This window comes from Carassius gibelio, chromosome B1, assembly GCF_023724105.1.
Source record: "Carassius gibelio isolate Cgi1373 ecotype wild population from Czech Republic chromosome B1, carGib1.2-hapl.c, whole genome shotgun sequence".
Taxonomy (NCBI): domain Eukaryota; kingdom Metazoa; phylum Chordata; class Actinopteri; order Cypriniformes; family Cyprinidae; genus Carassius; species Carassius gibelio.
Window position 1 is genome coordinate 28,061,736 of NC_068396.1, and position 12,412 is coordinate 28,074,147.

The 12,412-nt window shown below is 37.0% G+C and overlaps 1 protein-coding gene across 2 annotated transcripts in view; it reads right to left on the minus strand.

The window, feature by feature from the left end:
* Positions 1 to 313: 313 nt before the first annotated feature.
* LOC127949739 (intersectin-1) overlaps positions 314 to 12,412 on the minus strand; it is a 45,430-nt gene continuing 33,331 nt past the window's right edge. The window contains exons 26-39 of one of the 2 annotated variants that reach the window (XM_052547245.1): positions 12,156 to 12,277; positions 11,734 to 11,857; positions 11,149 to 11,340; positions 7,567 to 7,688; positions 7,327 to 7,433; positions 6,871 to 7,054; positions 6,527 to 6,625; positions 6,176 to 6,343; positions 5,052 to 5,264; positions 4,830 to 4,951; positions 4,660 to 4,742; positions 4,471 to 4,554; positions 4,203 to 4,376; positions 314 to 2,699 (exon numbers count right to left, since the gene is read on the minus strand). In XM_052547245.1, coding sequence (XP_052403205.1) covers positions 2,551 to 2,699; positions 4,203 to 4,376; positions 4,471 to 4,554; positions 4,660 to 4,742; positions 4,830 to 4,951; positions 5,052 to 5,264; positions 6,176 to 6,343; positions 6,527 to 6,625; positions 6,871 to 7,054; positions 7,327 to 7,433; positions 7,567 to 7,688; positions 11,149 to 11,340; positions 11,734 to 11,857; positions 12,156 to 12,277 — 1,943 coding nt within the window. In that variant the 3' untranslated portion in view covers positions 314 to 2,550. Of the gene's footprint in view, positions 2,700 to 4,202; positions 4,377 to 4,470; positions 4,555 to 4,659; positions 4,743 to 4,829; positions 4,952 to 5,051; positions 5,265 to 6,175; positions 6,344 to 6,526; positions 6,626 to 6,870; positions 7,055 to 7,326; positions 7,434 to 7,566; positions 7,689 to 8,287; positions 10,627 to 11,148; positions 11,341 to 11,733; positions 11,858 to 12,155; positions 12,278 to 12,412 lie in introns of those variants that run through there. The other variant, XM_052547246.1, reaches the window with a different exon arrangement.

Here is a 12,412-nt window from a genome sequence, read left to right on the forward strand (position 1 = left end):
AAACTGGATTCAAGGATGCTCATTTAAAAACGCATATATAGACGAAAAAAAAAAAACACTATTACTGTGCAATAAGGAAAAAAACATGCACAAGGATAATTCATTTTTTAATTGTTCAGTGAAGCTTAAAGGCGTTGCGTAATCTTACTGACACGCAATCCATAGTATGTCGCTTTCTCTATTTTTACAATGTTGAAAAAAATTAATTGCCATCAGCAAAAGGTTAAATACTTACCGTTTCGACAGCTTAATTAACTGAATAAACGGCTTGCAAAAAAAAAAAAAAAAAAAAAAAATCAAACTTTGCATTACATCTTGGTCCAATTGAGTTTTATTTTCAACATTAAGACAACACCACTGCTTCTACATTGATAACAATACGCTGTCATCAACATATTTACTTCTCAGTTTTTAATATATTATACTCCATTCAAAGTTTTAAACATAGACACATATATTACTGTTCAATGGGGCTTTGCTCATTAAAAAATAATGAAGGTACGGGCAAAACTTCTGGCCTGAAATGTACAAGTGTGCGTGATGAGAAATGAGGTAAGGAGAGAAAGAAAAGAGGAGATAAAAGAGAGGAAAAAAAGAAAAGATGTGTGACCACGACCCCTTGCATTGTCTGGAATATTCTTTGAGATGAGGTTTGGGGAAAGTGACCCGGCAGAAAGCATTCAAAGCACTACGAATCACTCTCTCTCATATATACACACATACACACATAGAAAAACCAAGAGGAATAACTTGCTGGCCCAACAATAGCTGTTTTCCTTGATCACTCTGGCGTCTCACTAGCACAGCAGTGGAATATTAATGTGTGTATTGCATCTAGACAGGAAAACACACAAATTCAACATATTTCATAATCTGTAAAAACAGTGCACTCTTTCTAAGACATATCTGAAGATGTTTGCAGCAAATATGGGTGAAGATTGATCCCTTTTGCTCACTGGTTCATTGTTTCAACATCGTTTCTACACGCTGCAATTTCCAAACCTTTAACACTACAAACCATTTTGCCATTTTTCCGCAAATAAACAACAAAAAAGCAAATAAGAACACGGCCACAAAACATGAACTGTTTTAAATATGACATAACCACAGTGTTGATCGCTAATGCCTAACAACATCACAAGAATAAAAAAAAACAACATACATAAATCAAAAACAAACTGAACTTATTAGTAATGCAGTATCAAACTTAAATATAGTACTTTATATTAAATAGTTTACTTTGTGATGCACCACAATAAAACTAAGAACATCAGGGAACTGAAGAACATAGATGTTTGTGGGGCCTTTTAGGGACATTTGATAAATATGATTATTGATTTATTTTATTGTAGTTTCTGCTAGGAAATGCTTCTGATCACCTTTAAAAAGCTGCTATGATATTTCAGTTGGCCTCTAAGATGTGTCCTGTTCTCAATAGCATAAAAATAAATAAAAGCTACATACAATTAAATGCTGAAAAACACAATTCCTTGTTTATATTATACTAGTCTTTCCATGGAGCATTTGTGGCCGTATATCTTTTCAAGACTTGCTAAAAATTTCCCTGAATATGCTCACGTTTAATGAACCCTCAAAAACAACAACAACAAAAAAACATCTCGACTACATTCATTCAGTTGTTGAACGATCACCAAACAACTTTCAGTTAAAACTGAACAGAAATAAACGAGTCGGTTGAAACTAGAGAGGCTTGCCAGCAAAACCCGGTTTTAGTTTTTAGTGTTAATGACTGAAATTATAGAATCAAATGTTGAACAGCCAGTAGTAAGACTATTAGGATGAATCTCACAAAAACATCTAAAAATGTGAAATGTTTCAGGACCATTCTATTTTATGATTCTCATTACTGTAATAGAACAGTTTTATTTTTTAAATTACAACGGTTTTTCATATGTAAACCTGCATAAATTAAAAGCAGTACAACAAATATTACCAGCATGTATAAATACGCAACAACTAAAATAATATATCAGCATTAGTTTTTTCACTTTACAGTTATGAGAATTCTATATATTTTTTGAATTATGCAAATAAGGTTTCATGAGATTCACCCCCAATGACAGATTTTACTGGAACAGCACTTCATTTGGAACGTGTCATCATTCTAGAATGAAAAGAATATCGTTTCAAATGGCATAACTGTTTCCCGGTCATTAGAGTGTTTAATACAACTACTGTATGTTTGACTCTTTAAGACTTCAACAGCATCCTGAGACATCCTTCACATCGTTAGGGAACTGAAAGCTTCCCTCTACAGTACATCCTTCATTTTCTCTCACACACTTGTCTTGAAAAGCTATCAAGGACAATAAAGATCCAGTCGGGATCACTGATTTAGACGGTTACAGCATTTTGCAGACTCACAAAGGCTTGTGCAAATACACACACATTCACACTCTGGGATTCATGATGCTGGGTGGAGTGGGACTGTCACATTAGGCTGGTGGGCTTTCACCACGGAGGAGTAGTGGATATGGAGTCTGGGGGGGGGGGGGGGGGGGGTCAAAAGGTCAGGCCAGACAACGTGGGTCAGGGTTCATCAAAGAGCTGAAGGTCCAGTCGCACCACAATCTCTCCTGTAGGGACTTCGTGTAAAAGCAGACGCTTGGTGATGGGCCCCTTAGAACCCTGGTCCTTCTTGATGTCGGCCAGCCGAATCTCCGTCCTGCCCAAGAAATCTACAAAGACCAAGAGAGAGAAAGAAAAACTCGATGTGGTTACGATTATAAACTACCTTTCAACAGTTTGGAGTCGGATTTTTAAAGGTTTAGGAAAAAAAAGTATCTTATGCTTATCAAGGCTGCATTTAAAAAAATAATCAAAAATACAGTATAAACAGTTATATTCTGAAATATTTTTACAAATTTAAAATAACAGTTTCCATTCTCAGTTTTAAAATGTAATTTATTCTTGTAATGGCAAAGCTGAATGGCTAGCAGCCATTATTTGAAATGTATTTTTTGTATGTACACACACACACACACCCAAAAAGTTTATTTTCAAAAACCGATAACTCAGTTTTTTTAACATTTTCAAAAGTCATGTTTTTTTATTTTAAACATGTATTTATTGTGTTTTGTTGTTTTAGTTAGTTGTATTTTTTTGTTTTTTGATTGAGATTAATTGGAATTGAAATTGGAATTCGATTTTTGAAAATTGTTATAAACGTAGTCATCCATTTTTGCAAATAAACTCTTCATATATACTCTTTTCACATATATACTGCATTAAGATTTTTTAATGTTCTTAAAGATTTTCTGTTTGAATATACTTTTAAATGTAATTTATTCCCTTATGCAATAGAAATCTTTTGTAACAATATACACTACCATCTTTTCACCATAATTAAAAAATATGTTTGGAAGAAATTAATAGTTTTGTACAGCAAGGTTGTATCAAATTGATAAAAAGTGATAGTAAAGACTTACATTGTTAGAAAAGATTTATCTTTTTTGAATAAATGCTGTTCTTTTTATCTTACTCTTCAAAGAATCCCCCCCAAAGTATCACATTTTCCTAAAAACTAAACTAAAATTTACAGCATAACTGATTTCAACATTTATACTAAATGATAATAAATCAGTAATTTAGAATGATTTCTGAAACATCACGTGACACTGAAGAAAATCACAGAAATAAATCATATCTTAAAGTATATTAATATCACTATTTTCATTATTTTTAATGCATTGCAGCCTTGTTAAGTAGATTACCGTATTTTCCGGACTATAAGTCGCACTTTTTTTCATAGTTTGGCTGGTCCTGCGACTTATTTATCAAAATTAATTTGACATGAACCGAGAGAAATGAACCAAGAGAAAACATTACCGTGTACAGCCCCCAGAGGGCTCTCTGTTGCTCAGTGCTCCTGTAGCCTACACTGAAAACATAGAGCGCCCTCTCGTTGCTGTAGACGGTGATGTTTTCTCTTGGTTCTTGGTTCGAAATAAATGCGACTTAGTCCAGTGCGACTTATATATGTTTTTTTCCTCATCATGACGTATTTTTGGACTGATGCGACTTATACTCAGGTGCGACTTATAGTCCGAAAAAAAAACCAGTAATTTTTTACATTTAAATGTTCTAAATCTTACTGATCCCACACATCAGCAAATATACCTCCTGATACGTTTGATTAAATGTGGGAGCATACTGTACATACAGTGAATGAGTATACTGACCGTCCGGGGAGAACTGATCCCTCTCAAACACAGTGATGCACAGCACATCCTGCTCCAGGTCTTTGATGAAGAACTGGCAGTTTGAGTTCCACTTTGGGTTCAGAGTGTCCTGCAGTGTCTTCGTGACGTGACACTGAGAGCCCATCGTCACCTCACAGTACGGATTACTCTTCCCTGCACACAAACACACACACACAACGGCCATTTATGACACGGTCAATAAAATACTAAAATGCTTCTACCCTCATAAGCAGTATTCAGTCTTTACCATTCGAGCGGCAGGGCTTCAGCTCAATGCCTTCAACAATGTTCACCATCAGCCGCCCGATACCAGTGGCCCTCTGAGACCTCACTGCAAACACAACAGAAACACAACACCAGTGCTTAGCAAACACTCAGAGCATTCACAGCTTTATTAAATCAGCGAGGGCTTTGTAAGGAAAGACGCGAGACAAACCTAAGTAGGCTTTCTCTCTCTTCTTCTTCTCTGTTTCAATGAAGAGCTCAGAAGCCGCTTTGATCTTCTGCACCCAAGCTGTCCTGCAGGATGGTCAAGATTATTATGAGCGTGTGTATTGTAGGTTAATAGGTATAGATTTAAAAAATAGGCAAGAAATTGGAAAATACCGCTCGTTGATGCTCTCAGCCCGAATAGTGTAGACTCTGTCGATGTGAGATATGTGGAATATGGGTTCATCTCCAGAAGGATCGGTGGGCAGCTTCACCAGCACCTCATTGAGAAAGATGGGCTGCAGAGGTCAGCGAGTCAGGTTAAAGGTCAAGGAATGAGTATTCTATTAAAGGTCAAAAACGGATTGCAAAGAAACACAATTTCTAAGAATGTCTCACCGTTTTGTACATGCGATACTGCAGGTGGGATTTCGAACTAAAGACTTTGTCCGTTCCAGACGAGCCCAGAGGTTTGATGATCTGCGTGAGGAGCAGGAAATCGTTAAACAGGAAGCCGTAAAGCTCCTTGTTGCTTTTGGCTTTGTAGAGTTTTCCACTGTGCAGGAACTTCCGAGGGCCCAGACAGTTTGTAACCGAGTTGAACACAAGTTGCTGTAAAAAGAGAGGAAATAAGCTTTAGGTAACACTTCATTTTAAGGATCACTATTCTCGCTATTAATGGTTTGCTTATTAGCATGCATATTACTAGCATACGGCTGTTTATTAGTACTTATAAAAGCACATATTAATACCTTATACTGTATGAGCATATTTTAGATTCCTTAATATTCTACCCATACCCAAACTTAACAACTACCTTAATAACTATTAACATCTGAAAATTAGGAGTTTATTGAGGGAAAACTCATTACAGAACAACCTTTATTGCAGAGGTTTAATCTATATTGTCATGAGAAAACAACTTGACAAATACACAGTATTGTTCAAAATCTGAGGTTCAGTAAAAAAAAAAATGTCTTTCTTTTTTAAGAAAGCATGTTCATTGTTCAGAAGTTACAAAAGATTTCGATTCAAAACGAATGCTTTTCTTTTAAACATTCTATTCATCAAAGCATTCTTAAAAATGCTTCCACAGAAATGCTATTAGGCATTTAACGGTTTTCAACAGTGATGATTTCTGAAGGATCATGTGACACTGAAGACTGCAGGAATGATGCTGAAAATTCAGATTTGCATCAAAGGAATTAATTACATTTGTACATTTCTATATTCTAATAGAAAATAGTTATTTTACATTGTAATAACATTCCACAATATTACTGTTTTTACTGTATTTTTGATTAAATAAATGCAGCTTTAGTAAGCAAAAGACTTAAAGCAAAAAACTTAGTAAGTTTTGAATGATTCTGTAGTTTAATGACAAATATTGCACCACACTTTCCTAGTTTTTTTTTTTTTTTTTTATTGGTGCATATGAAAATGGTTTCTTAAAAGCTAATTAAATAGAATCCAGTGAAAACAAGTCTGTGGACTGTTTATGCGCCAGGATTGTGTTATGGTACCTCTGAAAGCCCCTCACACTGCACATGTGCCTGGATCCACTCCAGCCGGTCCGAGTTTTCTTTCTCTCGCACGCCTTCGTTGACCTGCGAGCACAGCTCTTCAGCCTTCTCCAGAGCCAGCCGCAGGTGACTGTGGTCTGGGTGGCTTTCTGGAGTGTTCTCTAAAATCTGTGCATGGATGGAGAAGAAACAAGAGACGATGGCTCCAGATACAAAAAGCCAAAGGGAAGTAAGTACAGATGGCGATGAATACATTGCTCCTTTATTTGCTTTTTAGCACATATAGATTAGTTTTCAGTGTGTCACTGGATCTTAATACAGTAGTTATGAAATAGTTGATCATCAGCTTACGTTTTTAATGATGAGGGGGTATCGGGTGACTCTCTGCATGGGTTTGAGGAGGAAGCTGGACAGGGGCATTCCCTTACAGCGAGGGTCCATCGCCAACCGCTATAAAACATGCAAACATACATCAATCAATCAATTTCTTTAGCCCTTTATACAATGCAGATTATACAATACAGATGATGAATTAACAATCAATTAACATTGTGGCTTTTCTTCAAACAATATAAAATTGTTGTGAAAGCATGATTTAAAATTACTTGTTATTACAATTAAAATTCGTTACAATACCACACCAAAAACAGAAACGGGACATTTTAATAAAAAGCTTGATTAAGGCATAGTCTCACCTTAACGAACTCTTTGAATTCGGGCACCTCGTCTGTTTTCTGCTGAATGAGGGTGGCGCCGTTGAGCTGGCAGCTGCAGAAGCGGATGTACGGCTGCATGTGAGGAAGCTGAGCCGTCAGGATGTCACCAATCATCTTCACCGGCATGCGCTCGCCCGACATCTTCTTCCTCACTCGCAACGCCCTGCACACAGTCAGAGAGGCATTCTGGGTAAGCCACATAATGCTCATTATATTGAGCTCCTTCTGATCTATTCTTATAGTTGTCTTAACATCACTTTCATGAAGCTGTGAAGTGTGAAAATAAAATAAGCTGGCATGCTGCATTACTTTAATACATACTGATGCCCTGCATTCTCATTAACAGCTAGAAAGCAGTTTCTATTGTAGAATAAACACAACTGGAGCTTAAACTGATGATGATGGAGTCAGGATTTCAATCAGTAGGTGGCATACTTGAGCAGTTTAATGTTGCACATGATCAGCTCTTTCCAGTTGACAAAGATCATGGCTACCTCCTTCTCCGTCAACAATTCTGACTCCAGCAAAGGCTTCTGGAACGTCTGAAAACAAATATAAATATATATAGTATTTGCTATTACAGCTAATATTCATTGGGTGAATGTAAAGAAATACAATATTTTGTCACCAAATATGGATTATATTAATGTATCACTGGCGTCTTTTGTGTTTTACCTCAGTGACTAGCTGCAGGTCATTGACATAGTTCTCTTCTGTGACAATAAGTTCATGTATGTAACCCTGCCTCTTCCGTTCCACTGGGGTCAGCATGTCGAGCAGGTGGAGGTCAGCACACCCTGTGAAACACACAGACGTCATGCAGTCACATCTCACGCTTACATTAATGCATTACAAAATGATTAATAAAACATTAGTACATTAATTCAGTTGTAATTCAAGCAGACAAAAATCAAGCACTTATAACAAACTTGTATTAATTTGGTAAGAATAATTCTTTAAATGAAAAGCTGAGTGTATTTTCTCTTTGCATTAAGCAAGCACTAAATCATGATTATTGCAAAACAAAGGGCCTGATATGAAGCGTATTACACTTATCAAATAAATATCTGGACATGCAACATTGATTTGTATTGAACTTACTTTATTATGTGAGAAGAAAGAGATGACGGGGTGATTCGAGGCATAACTGGCAGTTATTGTAGGAACACACTTCAACCATACAAAAATATTTGACCGCAGAATGCTGCGATTGCCCAATCAGAATCAATTCTTCCAGACAGCTGTGTAACTAAATGTTCATTTGCTTCTATAGAATATGCATGCAGGCATCTTTATTTATTGAATTATTATTGTGCATTCAAAAACATTATGCATGTGATATTGACACAGTTGCTTCATCTGGTAGCAGATTGAAAATAAATAAATAAAGCCAGTCTGCAGTTTCCATGAAGTTTTTTTTAATGGTTACACATTTGTTATAAAGGTGGTATGACACTTTGTTTAAAGCTAGGATTGTTGTATATTGTTGAGTTTTTAACTGTACATTCATTTTATTTGGATAAAATGCTTTAATAGTCAAGTACAACGGTTAATGTTTTGGACATTTTGGTGAGATATTCAGAACAAATGCATTGTATTACAGAGTACTGAATGGGAAGGAAGCAGTCGTGCTTCTGAGGATGGGTATGTTCACTTAAAATAAAAACGAAACCAAAAATGTTGCAAAAGACTGATTTTGGACATGATGGACAGTCCATCCAGCCGATAATAAAGCAGCAATCTCAAATAATTTTACACTGTGGAATCAATGAAGAACCACACAGACATCATTTCATGTCTTGTTTCTCAGCAATTACAACACTGTTATGAGGCAGATAAAAAAATAAAATAAAATTATATATATATAAAAAAAAACTTTTCTGTGTTGCCAGTACAATACTGTAGGAGTACAAATTAATGCCATGCTTTGTTGGCTTTCTAAAAACCAGAAAAAACAAACAAAAAAAACAACAACAGAGGATGATCTAAAAGGCCGTAAAACTAAGTCTCTTGTTCTTATATTTCAGAGAAAATTCCAGTCTTTCATGTTTCACTTGTAGATGTCCATTTATTCATAAGCATTTGTGGTTAAAAGGGTATTAAGCTTATATTCAGTACATGAATGTTTTCCTTAATGCCATTTAGGGTTTCATTCAAAGCATGACAACTCAAGTTCATCAAACTGGGACTTTCTAAATGCTCATATTCACTACTTGTACTTTCATATTTTTGTTTTTCAGTAAAGGACGGTGTACATACTGCAGTGGATTTTTTTTTTTAACACTATGCATAACTTTTGATCATTATAAAAATAGTGAGCTGTTATATCAAGAACACCTCGAAATCTAGTGTTCTCAAAAGTCAACAACATAAAAAAAAAAAAACTGCAAATTCAATCAACAGGACAGAATGATGACAGCAAACGATTGAGAATACAAAACAAAAGCATTCATCCATCTATACGGGAAATTAACCCTTTGAAAATCCAACCATGTTAGGAAACCCTTCAAGAGGACGTCACTTCCAGCAATATTTTTTTTTACATGTACGCACTCTCTCTATCACTGTACCATTATCCTTAAGTGACAGTTGTGCAGTTTCTTTTTGGTTAGCAAAACCAATTCTCAACCCCATCACACAAACACAATGAAACAAACGATCAAAAACAAAACAAAAACAACTACAACAAACAAACAAACAAGAGACCAGCAAGCACACAAACACAAATCAATTCATCCACTGTTTTGGTATGAACGTGTAAGAAACAATGACAGAGAGAGGCATGTGACTGGACCGGATGAACTGAGACGCCCTTCCTGTCCATCAGATTGACTGACAGCACCTGTGTGCACTGGAAGGGGTTGTTCTGAATGACACACAATAGTATTCTACATGAAGTCCACATATCCGACCATTTGAGGACACTTGACATGGTATATACTTGTTTTCGAGATCACTTGACTTGTTTTAGACACACTTTGGCATCTGAAAGGTATGACATCTTGATATTTCAATTGGTCGGATATGCTGAGCACATCGCTATGTCTCAATTCCACATATTAGAGCTTTGATGAGTTGGCAATGACACTAGTAAGCACGTCAGTTATGACACGTTTGATGCTGCACCTCGTTACGTCATGACTCATGAATAGTGGGTCATTTTGTGGTGCCATGGTCCAATGAGAAACCCAGGGGCGGGGCTTGGAGGAGCGAAAGCGTGCATTAGTCGGATGAAGCGGTGGAACTTAACACTGAATGGAATCACATTTTGATTGGTTGCTTCATAACAGCTTTTTTACCCACAACCTTTTTGGGCGAGATCACAGAAAGCCACAAAAGGACCCACTATCCAGCACTCTTTTAGTTTTTTTTGATTAGTGTTTAAATTCAAATGTACAAATTCAGTGCGAATGATTAATTTCATGAATTTGTCATAGGAAAAAGGAAAGAGATCCTTCCAAAATTAGGCATTCTTGTTTATTTAATTGCTTTAATGAGGAGGATGCTGGCTGTCAATTTTGCCCAAGAGTCTACGGTTCTGAATATTGAGGTTAACGACTGCTCTCTGTCGTATTCGTCTCTTCTGGCCACAAAGCCAGCTGTGTGTGGGGGGAAGGGGGGGCAGTCACATGATCAATGTTCCATCTCCCATCATCCCGCTGGGCACGGTTTAAGGGATAGTGGGTCGCTTTGAGGACTTTCAAGGCTGAGTGGGATATGGGCAACATAAGAGTCCTAGAAAGAGGAAAACACAGCACATAAGCCAAAAAAAGGGGGGGGGGGGGGATCTAAATAAAAAAAGGAAATTAAAGAAAAACCACAATGTGCAAAATCTTTACGAGCTAGGAGAACTAAATGAACTCTGCAAGACACTTTTCACAGGACGCCACAAAATGACAAAGACACCAGCATGCAGGCAGAGAGAGAGAGAAAGAGAGATGAGAGTCTACTTTATGCTCTACAACATGAGGTGAGAGGTTGAGTGGAAACAGGAAGAGGAGGGGCTTCGGTGTGGACTTTGGACGCTCTATTACTCACCACATTGTGAGGACATAATAAAACTATTTTGGAGAAGGTCCTCAAAGATTTCAAAGAAATGACTGTGTTGGCACAGTCCATTAAACTGGATGTTATTGGTGACGCTTCAAGCCAATTGTCTCTCAGAATTTATGCGTTATCTCTAATTTCTTCGAGCAGGATAGAGAGAGGATCAGTGTGAGTGCTTGTATAAGATACAGGAAAACGTTCGCGACTCACATTGTTGGCTGGGGTCTGTGTCGGTGGTCAGCTTAACGTAGTTTGATGGGAAAAGACCAATGGATCCATTCAGCTCTCCCTTCCACCAATCAGGATCCTCTCTGCTCAAAACATTAATGATCTGGCCCTTCCCGAAAGGCAGCTCATCATCGTTCTGAGCAGTGTAATCATACATGCCAATCACCTGGCACACTGTTGGGGAAACAAACTGTAGTTCACCTTCACAGTTATTCCAACTACTGACAAATTAATTTCTCTGAAATCTCTATTTCAATATTTATTCTTGAATATATTATATAATACATTTATTCCTGATTACTGGAGTATTTGCTTAGCTAAACAGAAGATCGCCTTTATTTATCAACCATCAGGACATGCAAATACTGTGAAAAACAGAGCTGATGGTGGTGTGTAAGCAGCACTATACAAGTAACCCAGCCTGTACTAAATGACAAGAGGCAACATGCTCAAACTTGACATACTTAAATGCTTAAACGTGTTAATTATAAAAAGAGCAAAGTACAAAAGACAACATTTCATCTGTGCCAAGAGCAACCAGTTTCTCGCACAATAAGTTACATGTACCTGGATTGGGTGTTGGCAGCTTGGGTGGGTTGGGCTCTGTGGGTGTGGTCTTACTGGTGCTGGGGCTCAATAATTTTACATAATTAGCTGGAAACCAGCCAATCTGACGCTTCTTTCCTCTTGCCTGGAGAAAGCAACAGAAGTGGGCCATTAAAATGAAAACGGTGTAAAAACTTTGCATACAATCTAATTTAGGAAAAACAACATCTCATTGGTACCACCATATTATATCATTATAATACGTACAAGTACTGATGTCATAAATTAAATTAAGTAAATCTGAGCACAAATAAGCAGATGTAACATTACAGAGCACCAAACATATTTTGCTTCTATAACTAAAGTTACTATTAAATGTTTAAGGTTTGTGTTATAGTGGTAGAAAGTGTTGGTGTATTAAATAGCATCTGTGTTATTCAGACCTGAAGTTCTCCTTCCCACCATCCTCCTGGGTTTTTCTTGCGGATAAGAATGAGCTGGCCTGGTGCTAATGTGAGCTGCTCTGCGCCGGTGGCCGTGTACGGAGCGATCACTTGGGCAATCTCTGAACCGAGACGAAAAACACAGGTAAATCAGAAAAAACTAGAGTAAAGAGCCATTGGCTGATAAAATACTGTAATGGTGTAATCATGAAGTTTAAAAAACTGCTGCTTTACAACTAATACTCTCTCAGACATCA